The following is a 20,372-nucleotide window of genomic DNA, read 5'->3' on the forward strand; positions in this document are numbered from 1 at the left end:
ATCCACTCTGCACGCAGGTGAGTTCGCTTCTTCTCCCCTTAGTCCCTCGATGCAGTGAGCCTGTTGCCAGCAGGTCTCAATGAAAATAAAAAACCTAAACTAAAACTTTCACTAAGAAGCTCAGGAGAGCCCCTAGTGTGCACCCTTCTCGTTCGGGCACAGAGATCTAACTGAGGCTTGGAGGAGGGTCATAGGGGGAGGAGCCAGTGCACACCAGATAGTCCTAAAGCTTTCTTTAGATGTGCCCAGTCTCCTGCGGAGCCGCTATTCCCCATGGTCCTTACGGAGTCCCCAGCATCCACTTAGGACGTTAGAGAAACAATAAAACCAGAAAAGCTCTAGGAGCTACCCTAGCTGTAAACAGCTCCACCGGGGACATTTTCTAAACTGAGTCTGGTACGAGGGGCATAGACGGAGGAGCCAGCCCACACTATTAAACTCTTAAAGTGCCCACGGCTCCTAAGGGACCCGTCTATGCCCCATGGTACTAATGTGGACCCCAGCATCCTCTAGGACGTAAGAGAAATATGGGGTATAGAGTAGAGTAATGGATTATCGCATAGTTCCACTGGAAAAGAAGTTATCGGTAAATGTAATAAGGCATCCAAAGTAACAACAGAAACGCTTGATCAAGAGAATAACAAACATAATTGTCCACACTCCTTAACCAATCCAGTGCATATCATAGGTTTGATGTCAGGGCATAATCATGAACATTCTGGAAGTTAATGCCTCCCAGCAACGGCTGCTGCAATTTATACAGTGATATCCTGGGGCGTTTACCAGACGATATTAATTTGGTTATAGTCCTATTAATATGTGCAACATCACGGTCAGTCAGAAAGAAAGGCAACATCTCGATTGGGTAAAGAAGTCTGGGAAAGAAGACCATCAACGGCCGATATATGATAACGGCAAATGACGCCATTTATCAAAATCAGTCAACATTTGAGTAATAAAATAAGTAAAACTAACCAAATAAAGAGTGGATATATCCCCTGGAAATCGGAGTACCAAATACACTAAAAAATCTGGTGCCCAACGGAAAGGGAACGAGATACCTCAATAGTTTATGTTCATGCTTCAATGAAGATTTTATAATCCAAAAAACAAAACATAGGACATAGAATAGCACCTGAAGGAACAATGCAGGGAAATGGTGAAGATGAGTCTACTCCAGAAGATTAAAATGCTTCCCCACCTGTGTGATGTCTACAGTGTGCATCAAGAGCTGATTTATTTCTCACTCAGAACATGCAAATGGCCTCACCTGTGACTTCTCTGATGTCTAATCAGATGTGATTGCCGAGCAAAACATTTTCCACACTCAGTGCATGCAAAGGGCTTCTCACCTGTATGAATTCTCTGATGTATAACAAGATGTGATTTCTCTTTAAAACATGTCCCACACTCAGAACATGGAAATGGTTTCTCACCAGTGTGATTTCTCTGATGAATAACAAGATGTGATGAAGTAGTATAACATTTTCCACACTCAGAACATGCAAAGGGCTTCTCACCTGTGTGACTTCTCTGATGTATAACAAGAGTTGATTTGGAAGTAAAACATTTCCCACACTCAGAACATGAAAATGGTTTTTCACCTGTGTGACTTCTCTGATGTATTACAAGAGCTGATTTATTTGCAAAACATTTCCCACACTCAGAACATGAAAATTGCTCCTTACCTGTGTGACTTCTCTGATGTATAACAAGATATGATGCCTTAGTAAAACATTTCCCACACTCAGAACATGAAAATGGTTCCTCACCTGTGTGACTTTTCTGATGTGTAACCAGATTTAATTGCAGAGCAAAACATTTCCCACACTCAGAACACTTAAATGGTTTCTCACCTGTGTGACTTCTCTGATGTCTCACAAGTTTTGATTTAGCTGCAAAACATTTCCCACACTCAGAACATGATAATTGCTCCTTACCTGTGTGACTTCTCTGATGTATAACAAGATATGATGCTTTAGTAAAACATTTCCCACACTCAGAACATGAAGATGGTTCCTCACCTATGTGACTTTTCTGATGTGTAACAAGAACTGATTTGTGTGTGAAACATTTCCCACACTCAGAACATGGAAATGTATTCTCACCTGTGTGACTTCTCTGATGTGTAACAAGAACTGATTTGTGTGTGAAACATTTCCCACACTCAGAACATGGAAATGGTTTCTCACCTGTGTGACTTCTCTGATGTCTAACAAGAGCTGATTTGTGTGTGAAACATTTCCCACACTCAGAACATGGAAATGGATTCTCACCTGTGTGACTTCTCTGATGTGTAACAAGAACTGATTTGTGTGTGAAACATTTCCCACACTCAGAACATGGAAATGGTTTCTCACCTGTGTGACTTCTCTGATGTGCAACAAGAACTGATTTGTGTGTGAAACATTTCCCACACTCAGAACATGGAAAGTTCCCCTCACCTGTGTGACTTCTCTCATGTTGAACAAGATATGATTTCAGTGTAAAACATTTCCCACACTCAGAACATGGAAATGGCCTCTCACCTGTGTGAGTTTTCTGATGTGTAACAAGAGTTGATTTCCATGTAAAACATTTCCCACACACAGAACATGGAAATGGCCTCTCACCTGTGTGAATTCTCAGATGTGCAACAAGAGCTGATTTGCATGTAAAACATTTCCCACACTCAGAACATGGAAATGGCCTCTCATATGCCTTAGCTGACTGATGGGTAATAAGCTTTGTGTTCGGTGTAAAACATTTGGCATCTATAGAACAGGGAAACACTGTATCTACTGTCAGAGCTGTAACAGATGCACCAATATCAGAGTGATCAGGAGAACATTTCCCAGGATCAGAGGGATCAGCTGACAGGGCTGGAGGTACAATTGGGGTAATGGGGTTATCTCCTGGAGAATCCTGTCTACTGTCATCATCTTTTATTTCACAGTCCGGGGATAACATTAGATGTCCTTCTGAGATGTTCCTGCTTTTGTGTCCATCTGCTGGAAATAAAATACATTATGGAAATGTGACATTTCCTGTAACAATTTTAATCTTGTAAAGAATAATGGTAAAAAAATGGCAAATTACTATAAAATTAGTAGACAAGACCCAGGATGTTACATGGTACAATATATAATTCTATAAATGACATTGTAATCCGTACTATATTTCAATCATTGCTTTTCTGTTTAATTAAAAATACTAGGACGCTTGGACTGGAGTGCAACCTACACTGAGAGATCATGTGGGATTACTAGAGGTGACATGGGCTGTGCAGTAATATAACATTGCCTGTGCATACATATAGGTAACACTGAGATCAAGTGGAATTACTAGAGGTGACATGGGCTGGGCAGTAATAAATCGAGTTATGGTAGACCTACCCTTGATAACTCTATTTCTCCGAAGTCCAGTGTCTACAGGGTACCTTGGGATATGAGGTATCTTAAGCGGATTGGCACCAACGATCAAAGCTTTCAGCCTCCCAGAATGCAACAGGCCAGTCCCCTATATCCCTGCCTCTTGGCTCAGGCAATTCAGTTATTTTCCAAAGCTCAAGGCAGAAGCATCATAGAGAACCCTAATCAGGCGAGAAGAACACATACACACTTCCATACAAAAAGGAAGGGGTTAGTAAATGTAAGCATCCTCAAATCAGGTGCGTCAGGGTGGGATCCCCGTGGACACTATAGACTTCGAAGAAATAGAGTTATCAACGGTAGGTCTATCACAACTCGATATTTCTCCTGCATGGTCCACAGTGTAGTCCACATGGTACCTTGGGATGTTCCAAAGCAAACATTTAGTGGAGGGGATGCTCCTGATTGGACAGAATCCTTCGCCCGAATGCAGTGTCCTGAGAGGCATCAAAGGCGTAAAGTCTAATGAATGTATTGACGTAAGACCATGTGGCTTCCTCTCCCCGTATGTGAGCACCTTGAAGTACTGCTGAGAAGCCATGAGATCTCTCTCTGGCAACCCCCATATTTGTCTACCAGGCTCTGGAAGACCTCTGGGTGTAAAGCCCATTCGTTTGCATGAATGGTGTGTCGCCTGAGAAAATCTGCTTCCCAGTTTAGGATTCCCAGAATGAATACTGCGGACAAGGCCGGATAATGAAATTCTGCCCACCTTAGTGTGCGACTTACCTCCTTCATTGCCTTTTGACTGCGCGTTCCTCCTTAATGATTTAGGTACGCTACTGCCGTCGCATTTTCCGAACGAATCTGCACTGGCTTTTCCTGAAGAATGTCCTTCGCCTGAGGGAGAGCCAGATACACAGCCCGAAGCTCCAATATATTTAATCGGCAAGCAACTTTCTTCTTTGGTCCACTGCCCCTAAAAGCAACCCTTTTCTGAAACGGCTCCCCAGGCCAAAAGGCTGGCGTCCGTTATCAGAATCTCCCAATCCGAGATCCAAAAGGGTCGTTCTTTGTTCAGATGGGACGTCTGTAGCCACCAGGCTAATGACCTACAAACTTCCAAAGGAAGGACCAAATTCTGAATTTTAATTGTCTGATGTAACCACTTCCATTTGGAAGGAATCAGACGCAGAAGGAGCCTCAAGTGGAATTGAGTGATAATGTCGGTATTATCTTAGACCGCAAAGCTATACCTCTAAATACACTTTTACCGTTGAGCCGCTAGACTACGTGCACGTGCTACGCACTTTGTACGCTATTTGCGTACAGAGTCCTGCGCGCGATACGCACTTGGCGTACACACGCTGCGCTGAGTGTACAGAGAACACACAGCGAGCGCACACACAATTAATAAACTTTAAACCTTGTTAACGATATAATGTAATATGCTTGCACTTAAAACCCTTAACAGTAAAGTACTGTAATGATGTTATACCTTTAAACCTTAAGTAGCGCTGGCGATACAAAGTACCCGCAGTGCGTACACCTTAACAATGCTTATACACCTTAAACAGGTTAAACTACTTTAAAGCCCATGCAGGAAAGTGAAAACACAACACTGATTTGTAGTTGAAACCACAGGGTTCTAAGGCCACCGTGGTTTGATTCCAAAAGATAAAAACAATACAATTTATACACTACAGGCTAACAAGTAAATCTAAACAGAAAAATGGCTACAGAGAATGTACGTACGTGAGAATATTCGCAAGCGCAACCCGAATCTGGTCCTCCGCTCATCAGGTAGATAGCGTTCAGAGTCTTCTGACCGGCCAGGCAACAGTGGTCTTTTTATACACAACATGCATACACAATACAATGGTCACTGTAATCTCATTGTTCATTGGACACAGGGACATGTCTCTACATTACAGTAAAGGTCATAGGTGGATTTGAAAGGGTGGGCGATGTCTTTCCCCAACTGCTCTTGTGGGTGGTATCCTCTGGATTCCCGCCGCATGTGTAATTTACAGTAAATACAGTTAATGTTCATATTCTACTTTTGTACATAACTATACGCAGGAGCAAGCTATCTTTCTCTAACTAACACCGGAATGTTACCCTCAAAATACCCTACAGCTGGATACTAGACATCACCTCCCAACCTTTATCTGACCCTTCCTATCATGAAAAGGCAAATCCCTTTGTCCAGGAACTGTTTAAACTAATAATACTCGCTGACATGGTCTAGGGCAGTGGTTCTCAAACTCGGTCCTCAGGACCCCACACAGTTCACGTTTTCCATGTCACCCAGCAGGTGCACTGGGTATCACCAACTGTCACATTTTAAAAATTTACAGGTGACCTGCAAAACATGAACCGTGTGGGGTCCTGAGGACCGAGTTTGAGAACCTGTGGTCTAGGGGAACTACTTCTAAAATGTACGCTATTTGGGTTAAATATGCAATGTTCTAATAACACTCTACACGCTCACAAACCCTACCGTAAATGTGCATACCACGCGCCAAGGCGCATGGCCGTGAAAGCTCCGTTACGCAAAGTGCGGATATGCGCACGCACGTCAGAGCGAGTGCGCGCGCAGCGGGCATGTGCATGGGGTTAGCACAAGGCATATACATTATATTTTTCGACTTTGACATGAGCATATTCCGCCATGTCGAAACCATAGATCCCATCACAAGCATCGCTGCGTGAATGGACACCCTTCGACTGTGTAAAAGCTCCCGAATCCTTGACTGTATTGTGGATATTTTGTTCAGAGGGAGAAACACCCTCTGAAGACCGGAATCCAATACAACCCCTAAGTGCGTCATACTTTATGACGGAACCAAGGATGACTTTTGCCCAATTTATGAGCCAGCCGTGGCTTTGTAAACAGGCAATTATCAGTTGCAGATGGCACTGGTTTCCTGGGACTGAGCCAGAATTATCAGGTCACCCAAGTATGGGAAATTCCTTACCCACTGACGACGGAGATAAGCCGCCATCACCACCATAATTTTGGTGAACACTCTTGGAGCTGTAGCCAGTCCAAATGTTAAGGCCTGAAACTGAAAATGTTGCCGGAGGATAGTAAACCTGAGATAATACTGATGGGACTCTGCTATAGGTATACGTAGGTAAGCATCCTGAATGTCTAGGGATACCATAAAATCCCCCGGCTCCATGGCCAAGATAATGGAACGTAAAGTCTCCATATGAAACCGCGGCACTCAAATGTATTTGTTCAGAGTTTTGAGATTGAGAATGCTCCGGAATGACCCATTTGGTTTCTGTACTAGAAACAGGTTGGAATAGAAACCTTGTCCCTGCTGTGCAGGTGGGACCAGTACTATCACCCCTGATTGTACCAACTTCTGAACTGCCTTCTGTAAAGCCCTGGCCTTCGCTTCCACTGAAAACGGGCTGGTACAAAGCTTACAGCTGCTAGAACAACAGCCCAAAGATCGTGGTCCGGCTCCTGCCGCACCAACATAAAAAACAGAATCGCCTGAGCCAGGAAGCGGGGATATAGGAGACTGGCCCATTGCATTCTGGGAGGCCAAAAACTTTGATCTCTGGTGCCAATCCACTGATGCTACCTCATATCCCAAGGTACCCTGTGGACTTCACTGTGGACCCTGCAGGAGAAAATAGGCTTTTAATATACCTACTGGTAAATCCTTTTCTCATAGTCCGTAGAGGATGTTGGGCAGCATCAAAGACCATGGGGTATAGATGGGTCCTGTGGAGCCTTGGGCACTATAAAATTTGAATAGTGTGGGTTGGCTCCTCCCTCTATGCCCCTCCTCCAGACCTCAGCTTAGGAACTGTGCCCGAGGAGACGGACAACCTCGAGAGAGGATACTACAATGATATGCGGTGAGATTCACACTGAACTTATAACATGCAACCACATGTAACTCAATGGAAACATGTCAGTATACATGTACCAAAGAGAGACCGCAACCGCTGCCATTATTTAACAAGTAACTGTGCAGAGAATAGAAGCACTGGGCGGGCGCCCAACATCCTCTACGGACTACGAGAAAAGGATTTACTGGTAGGTATATTAAAATACTATTTTCTCTTACGTCCTAGAGGATGTTGGGGAGCATCAAATGCCATGGGGCCTATACCAAAGCTCCCACTAGGGGAGGGAAAGTGTTAATGTTCCCTGCAAAACTTATAGACCAACTGGAGGTCATCAGAGGCCAAAGTATCAAACTTGTAGAACTTTGCAAATGCGTTTAATCCTGATCATGTAGCTGCTCAGCAAAGTTGAAGTGCTGAGACACCCCGGGCAGACGCCCAGTAAGAGCCCACTTTAAGAGTAGAGTGAGGCTTTACCGATTTAGGTTCCGGCAATCTTGCCGTAGATAGTATGCGGAATAGTACATCTGATCCAGCGAGGAATAGGCTGCTTTGAAGCAGCACACCAAATCTTATTGGGATCATGAAGCACAAACAACGCTTCTGACTTTCTAAGAGGAGCAGTCCTCTTCACATATATCTTCAAAGCCTCTTGTGAGACGTCCAATGACTTAGCTGAAGTAGAAATGTCAGCAGCCACTGACATCACAACAGGTTGGTTGATATGAGAAACTGACGCAACCGTTGGAAGGAAGATTGACGCGTCCTGAGCTCAACTCCAACCTCATGAAAAACAAGGAGGGCTCTTGTGAGACAAAGCCCCACATTCTGACACCCGCCTTGCGGATGCCAAAGCCAACAAAGTGACCAGCTTCCATGTAAGAAACTGAAAGTCAGCCTCTCGTAAAGGTTCAATGAATCCGAATGCAGGACTTGCAACATAACATCAAGATCCCATGGCACCATAGGAGGCACACAAAAAAAAAAAAAAAATAGAGGCTGGATGTGCAGAATCCCTTTCAAGAAAGTCTGTACCTGAGGAAGTGCAGTCCGTGTTTCTGGAAGAAAACAAGGCCGAAATCTGGTCCTTGAGCTAGCCTAATCGTAGGCCCACAACCATACGTGACTGTAGAAAGAGAAGTAAATGACCCAAATGAAACTCCACCAAAGGGAATTCTTGGATTTACACCAAGACATCTTTCCTCCAATTTCAATGGTAATGTCTTGACGTGACTCCTTTTTCTCCTGCCTGAATAAGCGTAGGGATGACTTCGGAATAATATTTCGAGCTTATATCTGGTGGTCAACCTCCATGCCTTCAAACTTAGTTGTGGTAAGTGTTAATTAAAGAACTGGCTCCTGCAGACGCAGGTCCTCTTGACGAGGAAGAAGCCTTGGAACCTTTTGAAGTAACCTGAGAACCAGATAACAAGTTCTCCTTGGCCGTCTCAGGGCAATGAGGGACGCCAGATTTTATGTTCCATTTAGTGTAACTGGAGGGAACACCTCCATTAACTAAAACGCCCCCTGAACCAACAGAGGGCTGTCACTGTATGTGGGCTTGTTCTGGAACCATGGCCAGTATTTACTAAAAATCCGAGTTTTGCCGATTTGTGTTTTTTTTTCTAAGTCCCAATCCGGGAATTCACCAAGCAGAAAACTCGGCAGTGTCTGGTCTATTTGTAATGGTTTGATTGGCAAAGTTCTGAAATACGAATGAATAGACCATCGGTCAAATGCGGCTGTTATTTCATACAATACGGGTATTCACTATTCATTCGTATTTGGGTGTTAGTCTCTGAGTGCTCAAGTGCGGGTCTATTTTTTTTCGAATCGTTAAAAAAAGCAGGAAAAAAAATAGACCTGCTTTTTCCAGTCGAGTTTGGATAACCACGCACGGATCAGTGAGATCTGTGCATGGTTATCTATGGGAAAGGGTGTGTTTAGAGTCAAAAATGAAAAAAAAAATTGCGTGGGGTCACCCCTCCTAAGCATAACCAGCCTCGGGCTCTTTGAGCCGGTCCTGGTTGAAAAAATATGGGGAAAAAAATGAAAGGGGTTCCCCCATATTTGATCAACCAGCACTGGGCTCTGTGCCTGGTCCTGGTTCCAAAAATACATGGGACAAAAACCGTAGGGGTCCCCCGTATTTTTAAAACTAGCACCGGGCTCCACTAGCCAGGTACATAATGCCACAGCCGGGGGACACTTTTATAGTGGTCCCTGCGGCCCTGGCAGTACATAGCCAACTAGTCACCCCTGGCCGGGGTCCCCCTCTCCAGCCACCCAAGGGCCAGGGGTGAAGCCCGAGGCTGCCCCCCCCCCATCCAAGGGTGGCGGGTGGGGGGCTGATAGCCAAGTGTAAAAAAAGTGAATATTGTTTTTAGTAGCAGTACTACAAGTCCCAGCAAGCCTCCCCCGCAAGCTGGTACTTGGAGAACCATAAGTACCAGCATGCGGTGGAAAACCTGGGCCGCTGGTACATGTAGTACTACTACTAAAAAAATACCCCCAAAAAAACAGAACACACACCGTGAAAGTATAAGTTTATTACATACATGCACACCTCCATACATACATACTTACCTATGTTCCCACGAGGCTCAGTCCTCTTCTCCCTGTAGAATCCTTGGGGACCTGTGAAAAAAATTATACTCACATAATCCAGTGTAGATTCTGTCCTTTGTATAATCCACATAGTTGGCAAAACAAAAAAACGGAAACCCGACCACGCACTGAAAAGGGTCCCATGTTTACACATGGGACCCCTTTCCCCGACTGCCAGGACCCCCCCTAACTCTTGTCAAAGAGGGTCCCTTCAGCCAATCAGGGAGCGCAATGTCGTGGCACTCTCCTGATTGGCTGTGTGCTCCTGTAGTGTCTGTGAGGCAGCACACGGCAGAGGTACAATGTAGCGCCTATGCGCTCCATTGTAGCCAATGGTGGGAACTTTGCGGTCAGCGGTTGACCGAAAGTAACCTCACCGCTGACCGCAAAGTTCCCACCATTGGATACAATGGAGCGCATAGGCGCTACATTGTATCTCTGCCGTGTGCAGCCTCACAGACACTACAGGAGCACACAGCCAATCAGGAGAGTACCCCGAGGATTCTACATGGAGACGAGGACCGAGCCTCGTGGGAACATAGGTAAGTATGTATGTATGTATGTATGTATGGAGGTGTGCCTGTATGTAATTAAACTTATACTTTCACGGTGTGTGTGTCCTGTTTTTTTGGGGGTATTATTTTAATAGTAGTACTACTACAGGTACCAGCGGCCCAGGTTTTCCACCGCATGCTGGTACTTGTGGTTCTCCAAGTACCCGCTTGCGGGGGAGGCTTGCTGGGACTTGTAGTACTGCTACTAAAACAATATTCACATTTTTTACACTTGGCTATCAGCCCCCCATCTGCCGCCCTTGGATGGGGGGACAGCCTCGGGCTTCACCCCTGGCCCTTGGGTGGCTGGAGGGGGGACCCCTTGATTTAAGGGGTTACCACTCCTCCAGGGTACCCCAGCCAGGGGTGACTAGTTGGATATGTAATGCCAGGGCCGCAGAGACCACTATAAAAGTGTCCCCCGGCTGTGGCATTATGTACCTGGCTCGTGGAGCCCGGTGCTGATTTTAAAAATACGGGGGACCCCTACGCTTTTTGTCCCCCGTATTTTTGGAACCAGGCGCAGAGCCCGGTGCTGGTTGATAAAATATGGGGGAACCCCTGTGATTTTTCCCCCCATATTTTTTCAACCAGGACCGGCTCAAAGAGCCCAAGGCTGGTTATGCTTAGGAGGGGGGACCCCACGCAATTTTTTTCAGATTTTAAAACACTTTAAACACCTTTTTAAGGTACACAATGAAGCCCTGCACGGATCTCACAGACCCGGCTGGGATTACTTGTGTTTTGTCAGGCAGTGTTTTACTCATCACTCCCGTAAAACACTGCCTGACATTACCAATCACATCGACATCGGAAAATACGAACTGGGAAAAGTCGGCAGCTTAGTGAATGACCGTATCAGGATTCAAAAAGTTGCAGTAAAATGCACCCGATACCATTCGAGATCAAACACCCTTCAAAACAGCAAAAACACGAATCTTTGTAAATATACCCCCATGTGTCCATAACTTTATTGTGAGACTTTGTCTGTTTGACCTTCTTCCTAGAATTCTTGTACGAAGAAGTTTGAAAATGCGCGGAAGTACTACCCTTGCGCGAATGTCTTCCAATCTTTCTCCTGATAGAGGAGGACCCAGGTCTGACTCCTGAACCTGCGTCCCTCGAGTAGATGATACCGTATTACCCCTTTTAGGGAAATGAAATCTTGCTGGAAGCGCAACGGCATACTCACTGTTACATCCAAAGATGTGATCTGAACACTTGTTCTAGAGATTCCACTAGAAGAACTTGCTCTGGAATCGTTTAATTCCGCCACAGCAGTGCTGTGAGATATTACGTTATTTGGGGAGATGTGAACATCTGGACAAGGACCCTCTGCAACTTGGAAAGGTCTTAGAACCTCCAGAACTGCTCTAACAGTGTAGCATTGCCAACCTTATGAAGGCAAGAAGCAGAGGTTAATTGGGAAGCGGGCCTAGCCCCGCTAGTCTTAGAGACATCCTTTCCGAATTTAAATCAGAAGTTTAGTTTTCAAATTTCTTTGATAATTCTGCCAGGCGGGAGCCTGTTAAGTCATTGACTTGTGACCTTAGGTAATTCCTACCCTTAGCGGATCCCTGTCTCCCACCTGCTTTGACTCCCAGTTGGAAGCCTTAGCGTCATGCTAAAGTAGTAGGTGGACAGATGTATTCTGTTCCTGCCCCTCCTCTCCCGGGGAAAAAAAAAGAGAGGGGGGGAAACTCGGGACCATTTTGTTTTCCCGGACCAAGGGTTGAGACAATATCATCCCTGTCAATCAAATATATATATATATACCCACAATAGGTGGCCTGAGGACAGTTTTACTGGCCGTGTATATAAATCTGAGTGTAGTCTCAAGTTTGCGGACAGCCGGTTCTTTTAGTGAATTCGTACCGGGGATGGGCCAGGTAACAGTAATCTGAACAAGGCGGTGTTCACCATGGAAGAAGTCTCGCATTATGACTTATTCTTTTCAGGAAACGGCTAAGCCGTGAAAATCCCTTAAAGATCAGTAATTTATGTGCCTGGGATGTCCCAGGCATGTTCACACATAACATTCTCTATTTCAGATACATTAAATGCTATCACAGGTTTCGTATTCATATGAAAATAAACTCTTTTCTCCTGTACTGGAGGTATAACAGTGATTTCTAATACCCCTTTCACATCGCACAAATAACCCGGTATTGCCGTGTCGAACCGGGTCAGTGTGCGATGTGAAAGGTCCTTTCACGATTTAGCGGGTCGCCTGACCCGGTAATTCAACCCGGTAAAAAAAGAAGGGTTTTACCTGGGTTGATTACCGGGTCAGGTGCGGTGTGAATGGGAGCCGTGCCGATGCGACACGGTTCCCATTCACAGCATAGGAAGAGGCGGCACAGGAGATGAGCTCATCTCCCGGCGCCGCCTCCACCCCCGCCCCTGCTGCTCCCTCCGCTGCTATGGCAAAAGACCCGGTATATTGCCGGGTCGGAAAGCCAGCAGCGGAGCGCAAATGCCGGATCCCACCCGTTAAGTACACGTTTGTCTTACCGGGTAGGATCCGGCATTTGCGGTCTGAATGTAGTATAACTCTTCCCCGAAGTTTGCATCATAGTTTGAATACAGTTTGCTAGGGTAGCAGTCTGTCTACATATCCCCTTCCACGTCACCCGTGTCGACCTCTGTCGACTTGCATTATACGTGTAATAGCACGCCTCGAGGGATCTGAGGGGTCTGAAGAAGTTTTCAGATTGTACAAATCTATCATTCAACTGAGAAATTATAACTTAATGTTCTCTAAATCCTTGTCATGGGGACCAGGAAACATTACACCGTCCTGTCTTACTGACAGGAATCAATAGCTGAATTACATTCTGCATTTCTGACATATTCCTTATAGACATGATATACCGCAATTTCACACATACACAGTGTATGCAGAACAGTTATCATAATGATTGATCAGGTTAATATGGCAGGAATTCATCTGTAGTTGACATACATTCCACATCCTCTGCTATATACTCTATAGATGGATAATGTGACCTTTCACCCACATACCCAGTCACAGAGGGTCTGGAGAACAGTTACCTCAGAGATCAGATTAATACAGAAGTATGAACCAGACGCATACCAGCGCTCCTAGAAGCTTTTTTTATAACCTTCTGCTTTTGTTAATTAATACGTGTTATGATTCCAGCACTCTGGTCTGAGGAGGTCTTATTGCAAGGACTGGAGCACTGGAACGTAATGCTGGGGAAGGGAGCGGGAATAGAAAATAGCCCCTGGCGCCCTAACTCCGTTGTCTCGCCCGTGCTGTCAGAAATCCCCTGCGAGACTATGGTTGCTTGAGCCCATGGCAGCCGCGTTTGAAGGGCGGATTATGTCTGCCCAACTCCGATGCCCCCTCAGGTCTTAATGGGAGACAAAGGGAAATCCGAGACAGGGTGATAACAAGGGGCCCTCTGACTAAACAACCAGGCCAGGGGCTACAAGCTAACTGACAAAACCTGAAGTATGTGCGGAAACCCGCCAGGGAAAAGGACAACCAAAATCCACTTGTCCAATACTCCTACCCGGCACCGCCGGATACCAGAGTGGACCTGTGGAAGCGGAACCCTCGCAAAATGCACCAAAACACAAATAATAAATAATAAAGCGGACAAGCCGCAACACACGGCAAGGCCGCGACTCACGAACACCACTGGATGTTATAAGGTGATTAGTCAGGACTCCAGGAACAAGATGACAAACTTCCGAGTTCAGAACTTCCAATACTGGAATGACCGGATACAGCAAGACTGGAACAGACTCTCAGCAAACAGAGACAGCATGCAGGAAGCTATTACCGGCGTCTGTGAGAAGCCCTGGGAGTGTATTTAATAAGGAGTCCTCCAATCAGCTGCAAAAAGGCTGATTAGAATAAATGCCGTGCAGCTGCCTTGCTGCCCGGCCAGAGAGCAGGAGAATACATTAACCCTTAAAGCCTAGCAACGGGGAACACGGTCCGCCAGTGGCGTCCCTGTTGCTAGGGTCCGTGCGGCTCAGCGCGCCCGGCGTCCAGCGTTGCCAGGGAGCCGGCGGCTGTTCGCGTACGGCGTCCCTGGTTGCTAGGCGCCGGGCCGCACCGACGAGCGGACCCCGGCGCCTAACAGTACCCCCCCCTTGAGGAGGGGTCAAGGAACCCCTAAAGCCAGGCTTCCAAGGAAACTCCCGAAAAAATGCCCTCTTGAGCCTTGGGGCATGAAGATCCTTATCCAGGACCCAGGACCTTTCCTCTGGACCATAACCTCTCCAGTGAACCAGAAAATAGAGCCGGCCCCTGGACAACTTGGAATCGAGAACCTTCTCCACCAGGAACTCCTGTTGTCCCTGTACATCCACTGGAGATCTTTCCTGAGAGATCTTCCGAGGAAATTTATTGGAAGAAATGTATGGCTTCAACAGGGAGCAATGAAACGTATTACCAATCCGAAGAGATTTTGGTAAACGTAACCGGAAAGCAACTGGGTTAACTTTTTTAATGATATGAAATGGTCCAATAAATTTGGGTCCCAACCTAGCTGAAGATTGTCGAAGTCTAATGTTACGAGTCGACAACCATACCCTATCTCCCACCTTAAAATTGCAAGGACGTCGGAGCCGGTCAGAAAAAAATTTCTCTCGAAAGGCCGCTTTTCTGAGAGCAAGGTGCACTTTTTTCCAAATGGCTCTGAGATGGGAGGTTAAGGTTAGCGAGGAAACTGAGGAATGTTGAAAAAAAGAATTAGCTCTGGGGTGAAAACCAAAAACTGAAAAGAATGGAGACACGTTGGTGGAGGAATGACAAGAATTATTGTAAGCAAACTCCGCCAATGGAAGAAACTCGGACCAATCATTCTGGAGTTTAGCTGAATACAAACGCAAATACTGTTTCAATGATTGGTTAACTCGCTCGGTTTGCCCGTTGGACTGTGGGTGGTAACCAGATGTTAATGACAATCTCATCTTTAATGAAGCACAGAAACACTTCCAGAATTGTGCAATGAATTGTGGACCCCGATCAGAAACAATATCAGTGGGCAACCCATGAAGTCTGAAAACATGGCGGAGAAACAACACTGCCAATCCTTGGGCAGATGGCAGTCGGGGAAGGGCAATGAAATGAGCCATCTTGCTAAAACGGTCTACTACCACCCAAATGACTCTGCATCCAGCTGAAAGGGGAAGGTCCACCACAAAATCCATGGAAATATGAGACCATGGCCTGAGAGGGACATTCAAGGGCATAAGTTGCCCGACAGGCAAGGAACGGGGAACCTTATGCTGTGCACAAACCTGACATGAAGAAACAAACTCCTTAACGTCTTTAGAAAGACCAGGCCACCATACTGAGCGGGAGACTAACTCCAATGTCTTACAGATCCCCGGATGCCCGGAAACTTTGTTATCATGGAACTCAGTCAAAACATTAGCTCTCAAGAACTCAGGGACGTAAAGACGACCAGCAGGAGTATTTCCAGGAGCTTGGTGTTGAAGCTGTTTTAACTGGGTAAATAAATCTTGTGTGAGGCCTGCCCAAATGACTGAAGATGGAAGTATGGGAGTAACAGGACTGTTATCATGAACCGGAAGAAAACTGCGTGACAGAGCATCTGCCTTGGTATTCTTGGAACCTGGCCTAAAAGTTATAATAAATTTGAAACGAGTAAAGAACAAAGCCCAACGAGCCTGCCAGGCATTCAGCCGCTTAGCTGATTCGATGTATTGCAGATTCTTATGGTCAGTCAATACTGAAATGGTATGTGTTGCTCCCTCCAGCCAATGCCTCCACTCCTCGAAAGCCCATTTTATTGCCAGTAATTCCCGGTTACCAACGTCATAGTTGGATTCAGCGGAGGAGAATTTCCTGGACATAAAGGCACAAGGATGTAGTTCCTGAGACTCTGGATCCTTTTGAGATAGTATAGCCCCTACTCCAACCTCCGAGGCATCAACCTCCACAACGAAGGGCAATCCTGGATTGGGATGTCTAAGGACTGGAGCCGAGACAAAGGCTTGTTTCAAGGCCCGAAAGGACAACTCCGCTTTACGCGACCAGTTGGTAGGATCCGCTCCTTTCTTTGTCAGGGCCACAATGGGAGCAACCAGGTCGGAAAAAGAATGAATGAACCTCCTGTAATAATTTGCAAACCCTAAAAAGCGCTGAATTGCTTTTAAATTGGTGGGTTGCGCCCAACTAAGGATGGCCTGGAGCTTCTTTGGTTCCATGAAAAATCCCCGAGGGGAAATAATGTATCCTAAAAAAGATACCTCCGTGACATGAAACTCGCATTTCTCCAGTTTGGCATATAGATGATTCTCACGTAACTTTTGAAGAACCTGACGCACCTGGGTAACATGTTGTTCAATAGAGTCAGAATAAATCAGGATGTCGTCTAAGTAAACGACCACGAGTTTCCCTAGGAAGTCACGGAGCACATCGTTAATGAGGTCCTGGAAAACTGCTGGAGCTTTAGACAAGCCGAACGGCATCACTAGGTACTCGTAGTGACCCGACTGAGTACTGAAGGCTGTCTTCCACTCATCTCCGGACCTGATTCGGATGAGGTTATACGCTCCCCTTAGATCAATTTTGGAAAAAATCACAGCCGAACGCAGCTGATCAAAGAGGACAGAAATCAGCGGCAGAGGATAAGTATTTTTAACTGAGATTTTATTTAGGGCTCTATAGTCAATGCAAGGTCTGAGCGAGCCATCCTTTTTCTCCACAAAGAAGAAGCCTGCACTTAAAGGAGATTTAGATGGCCTAATAAATCCTTTCCCTAGGCTCTCTTTAACATAGTCATTCATGGCCGCAGTTTCTGGCCCGGATAAAGCATATAACCTTCCCTTTGGCAATGCGGCACCAGGAATTAGCTCAATGGCGCAATCATAAGGCCGATGGGGAGGCAGAATGTCTGCATTGCCCTTGGAGAACACATCAGCAAACTCCTGGTACTCCACGGGAATGAGTTCAGGAATTGCAGCAGCTATTCTGACAGGAAACAAAATACATCCCTTATCACAGAAAGCACCCCATTGAGAAATCTCCCCTGACCGCCAATCAATGGTGGGATTGTGAAAGGCCAGCCAAGGGTGACCCAGAACCACTGGAACTGCTGGGCAATGGGTAAGGAAGAACTCGATTTTTTCAGAATGAAGAGCTCCTACCGTAAGTAGTACAGGGGGTGTACAGAGGGAAATAACCCCATTGGACAGTGGACTCCCATCTAAGCCATGCATGGTGACCCTCCTACCCAAAGATAACTGAGGAATGCCTAAGGCCTTAGCCCAAGTTAAATCCATAAAGTTTCCTGCGGCTCCACTGTCGACAAAAGCCGACACCGAGGAACTGAGGCTGCCAAAGGAAACCTTAGCTGGGACTAAAAGGGAGTTATTCGAGATGAGCTGCAGACCTAGGTGAACCCCCTCACAATTCACCTGGTCAAGGCGTTTCCCGACTTATTCGGACAATTACGAGCAAAATGTCCCTTACCCCCACAGTACAAACAAAGACCAGAGTTTTGCCTTCTGGCTCTCTCTTCAGGAGACAACCGGGAGAGACCCATCTGCATGGGCTCCTCTATGTCCTCAGGGATGGAATATACACACGGAGATGACCTGACCGATGCTCCTTTTTCAGCCTTCCGCTCTCTGAGACGACGATCAATCTTAATAGAAAGCTCCATGAGTTTATCGAGAGTCTCAGGAGCGGGATACTGGAGGAGACTGTCTTTAATAGATTCTGATAAGCCGATGCGAAACTGACTGCGCAGGGCTGGGTCGTTCCAGCCACAGTCGTTCGACCACCGGCGAAACTCCGTACAATAAACCTCTGCTGGATTCCTACCCTGTCTGAGAGCGCGCAACTGACCTTCAGCAGATGCCTCTCTATCAGGGTCATCATATAACAGTCCTAAAGACCCAAAAAAAGCGTCTACTGACAACAACACCGGATCATCTGCTTGTAAACCAAATGCCCAAGTCTGGGGATCTCCCTGGAGCAAAGAAATAATAAACCCGACCCGCTGAGATTCAATACCCGAGGAGATCGGTCTTAAACGAAAATAAAGTTTACAGGATTCTTTAAAATTAAAAAACTCTTTTCTATCACCAGAAAAACGGTCAGGCAAATGCATTTTTGGTTCAGGAACTACCCTCGGGGAAGTTCGTAAAAGATCTTCCTGCGACTTCACCCGAAGGGAAAGATCCTGAACCATCTGAGTAAGTTCTTGAATCTGACTGACTAAGAGCTGACCAGGATTTGGTCCTAACCCTGTCGGATTCATGAGGCCGACAATTTCTTACAAAACTGAATAAGAAAAAATTAAACTCCGTTTAAGTTTTGGTATGGCCGGTAATAATGTTATGATTCCAGCACTCTGGTCTGAGGAGGTCTTATTGCAAGGACTGGAGCACTGGAACGTAATGCTGGGGAAGGGAGCGGGAATAGAAAATAGCCCCTGGCGCCCTAACTCCGTTGTCTCGCCCGTGCTGTCAGAAATCCCCTGCGAGACTATGGTTGCTTGAGTCCATGGCAGCCGCGTTTGAAGGGCGGATTATGTCTGCCCAACTCCGATGCCCCCTCAGGTCTTATTGGGAGACAAAGGGAAATCCGAGACAGGGTGATAACAAGGGGCCCTCTGACTAAACAACCAGGCCAGGGGCTACAAGCTAACTGACAAAACCTGAAGTATGTGCGGAAACCCGCCAGGGAAAAGGACAACCAAAATCCACTTGTCCAATACTCCTACCCGGCACCGCCGGATACCAGAGTGGACCTGTGGAAGCGGAACCCTCCGCGAAATGCACCAAAACACAAATAATAAATAATAAAGCTGACAAGCCGCAACACACGGCAAGGCCGCGACTCACGAACACCACTGGATGTTATAAGGTGATTAGTCAGGACTCCAGGAACAAGATGACAAACTTCCGAGTTCAGAACTTCCAATACTGGAATGACCGGATACAGCAAGACTGGAACAGACTCTCAGCAAACAGAGACAGCATGCAGGAAGCTATTACCGGCGTCTGTGAGAAGCCCTGGGAGTGTATTTAACAAGGAGTCCTCCAATCAGCTGCAAAAAGGCTGATTAGAATAAATGCCGTGCAGCTGCCTTGCTGCCCGGCCAGAGAGCAGGAGAATACATTAACCCTTAAAGCCTAGCAACGGGGAACACGGTCCGCCAGTGGCGTCCCCGTTGCTAGGGTCCGTGCGGCTCAGCGCGCCTGGCGTCCAGCGTTGCCAGGGAGCCGGCGGCTGTTCGCATACGGCGTCCCTGGTTGCTAGGCGCCGGGCCGCACCGACGAGCGGACCCCGGCGCCTAACAATACGTTAACATCATCACCAAAATACACCGTTGACTTTTAACCCCCTGGTACCACAGGTGAGTTATGAGGAGGTCAGCGGTCTCTGCAGCGTGTCCTCTGCGGTGCATGCAGTCTCAAAATGGCGCTGGTGTGCTGGATCTGAAATGAGAGGAAACGCTGCCCACAAGATGGTGCGATTCTCCCGCTCTTTTTGTTATTTATACTGGCCGGAGGGATTTATACGCAAACACAGGGTTAATCACCCTTGGTTGCCGCTGGGCCAGTTAAGGGATAATATGGCAGCTCAGAGCGCCCCCCCGCACTCTGCACCCAGTGGATTACAGTTTAAGCTAGTGTAGTGCAGCGCCTCATACCTGCGTCTCCGTCCCCCGTCAGCCGCCATAGACGCTAGCTTTCCGCTGCCGGCTCGTTAGCGTTTTAATACTCCCCACTGACGTCTTCTGGCAGTTTCAGGGGGTGGCGGCTGGTGCTGCAGGAGTGAGCGTTCGCCATCAGGGGCTATGCGATCAGTACCCTCAGGAGGTAATGGTGTCCTGTCACCGGGAGCAGAAGCCATGAACTCTTTAGGAAGTTGGTACCTGCTCCCTCCACGAGTCCCACGAAGCAGGAAGGCTGTTGCCAGCAGTCTCCCTGTAGTTTAAAAACTTAGAAATATTCTTTACTGGGCTCC

General features: G+C 46.6%; 1 protein-coding gene across 2 annotated transcripts in view; it reads right to left on the minus strand.

Annotated features, from left to right (window-relative positions):
* Nucleotides 1-274: 274 nt before the first annotated feature.
* The window catches only part of LOC135056960 (oocyte zinc finger protein XlCOF6-like), a 70,033-nt gene continuing 49,935 nt past the window's right edge, over nt 275-20,372 (minus strand). The window contains exon 2 of one of the 2 annotated variants that reach the window (XM_063962757.1): nt 275-2,987. In XM_063962757.1, the coding sequence (XP_063818827.1) occupies nt 1,267-2,987 (1,721 nt within the window). In that variant the 3' untranslated portion in view covers nt 275-1,266. Of the gene's footprint in view, nt 2,991-20,372 lie in introns of both variants that reach the window. The other variant, XM_063962755.1, reaches the window with a different exon arrangement.

The sequence above is a fragment of the Pseudophryne corroboree genome, chromosome 3, assembly GCF_028390025.1.
Source record: "Pseudophryne corroboree isolate aPseCor3 chromosome 3, aPseCor3.hap2, whole genome shotgun sequence".
NCBI lineage: Eukaryota > Metazoa > Chordata > Amphibia > Anura > Myobatrachidae > Pseudophryne > Pseudophryne corroboree.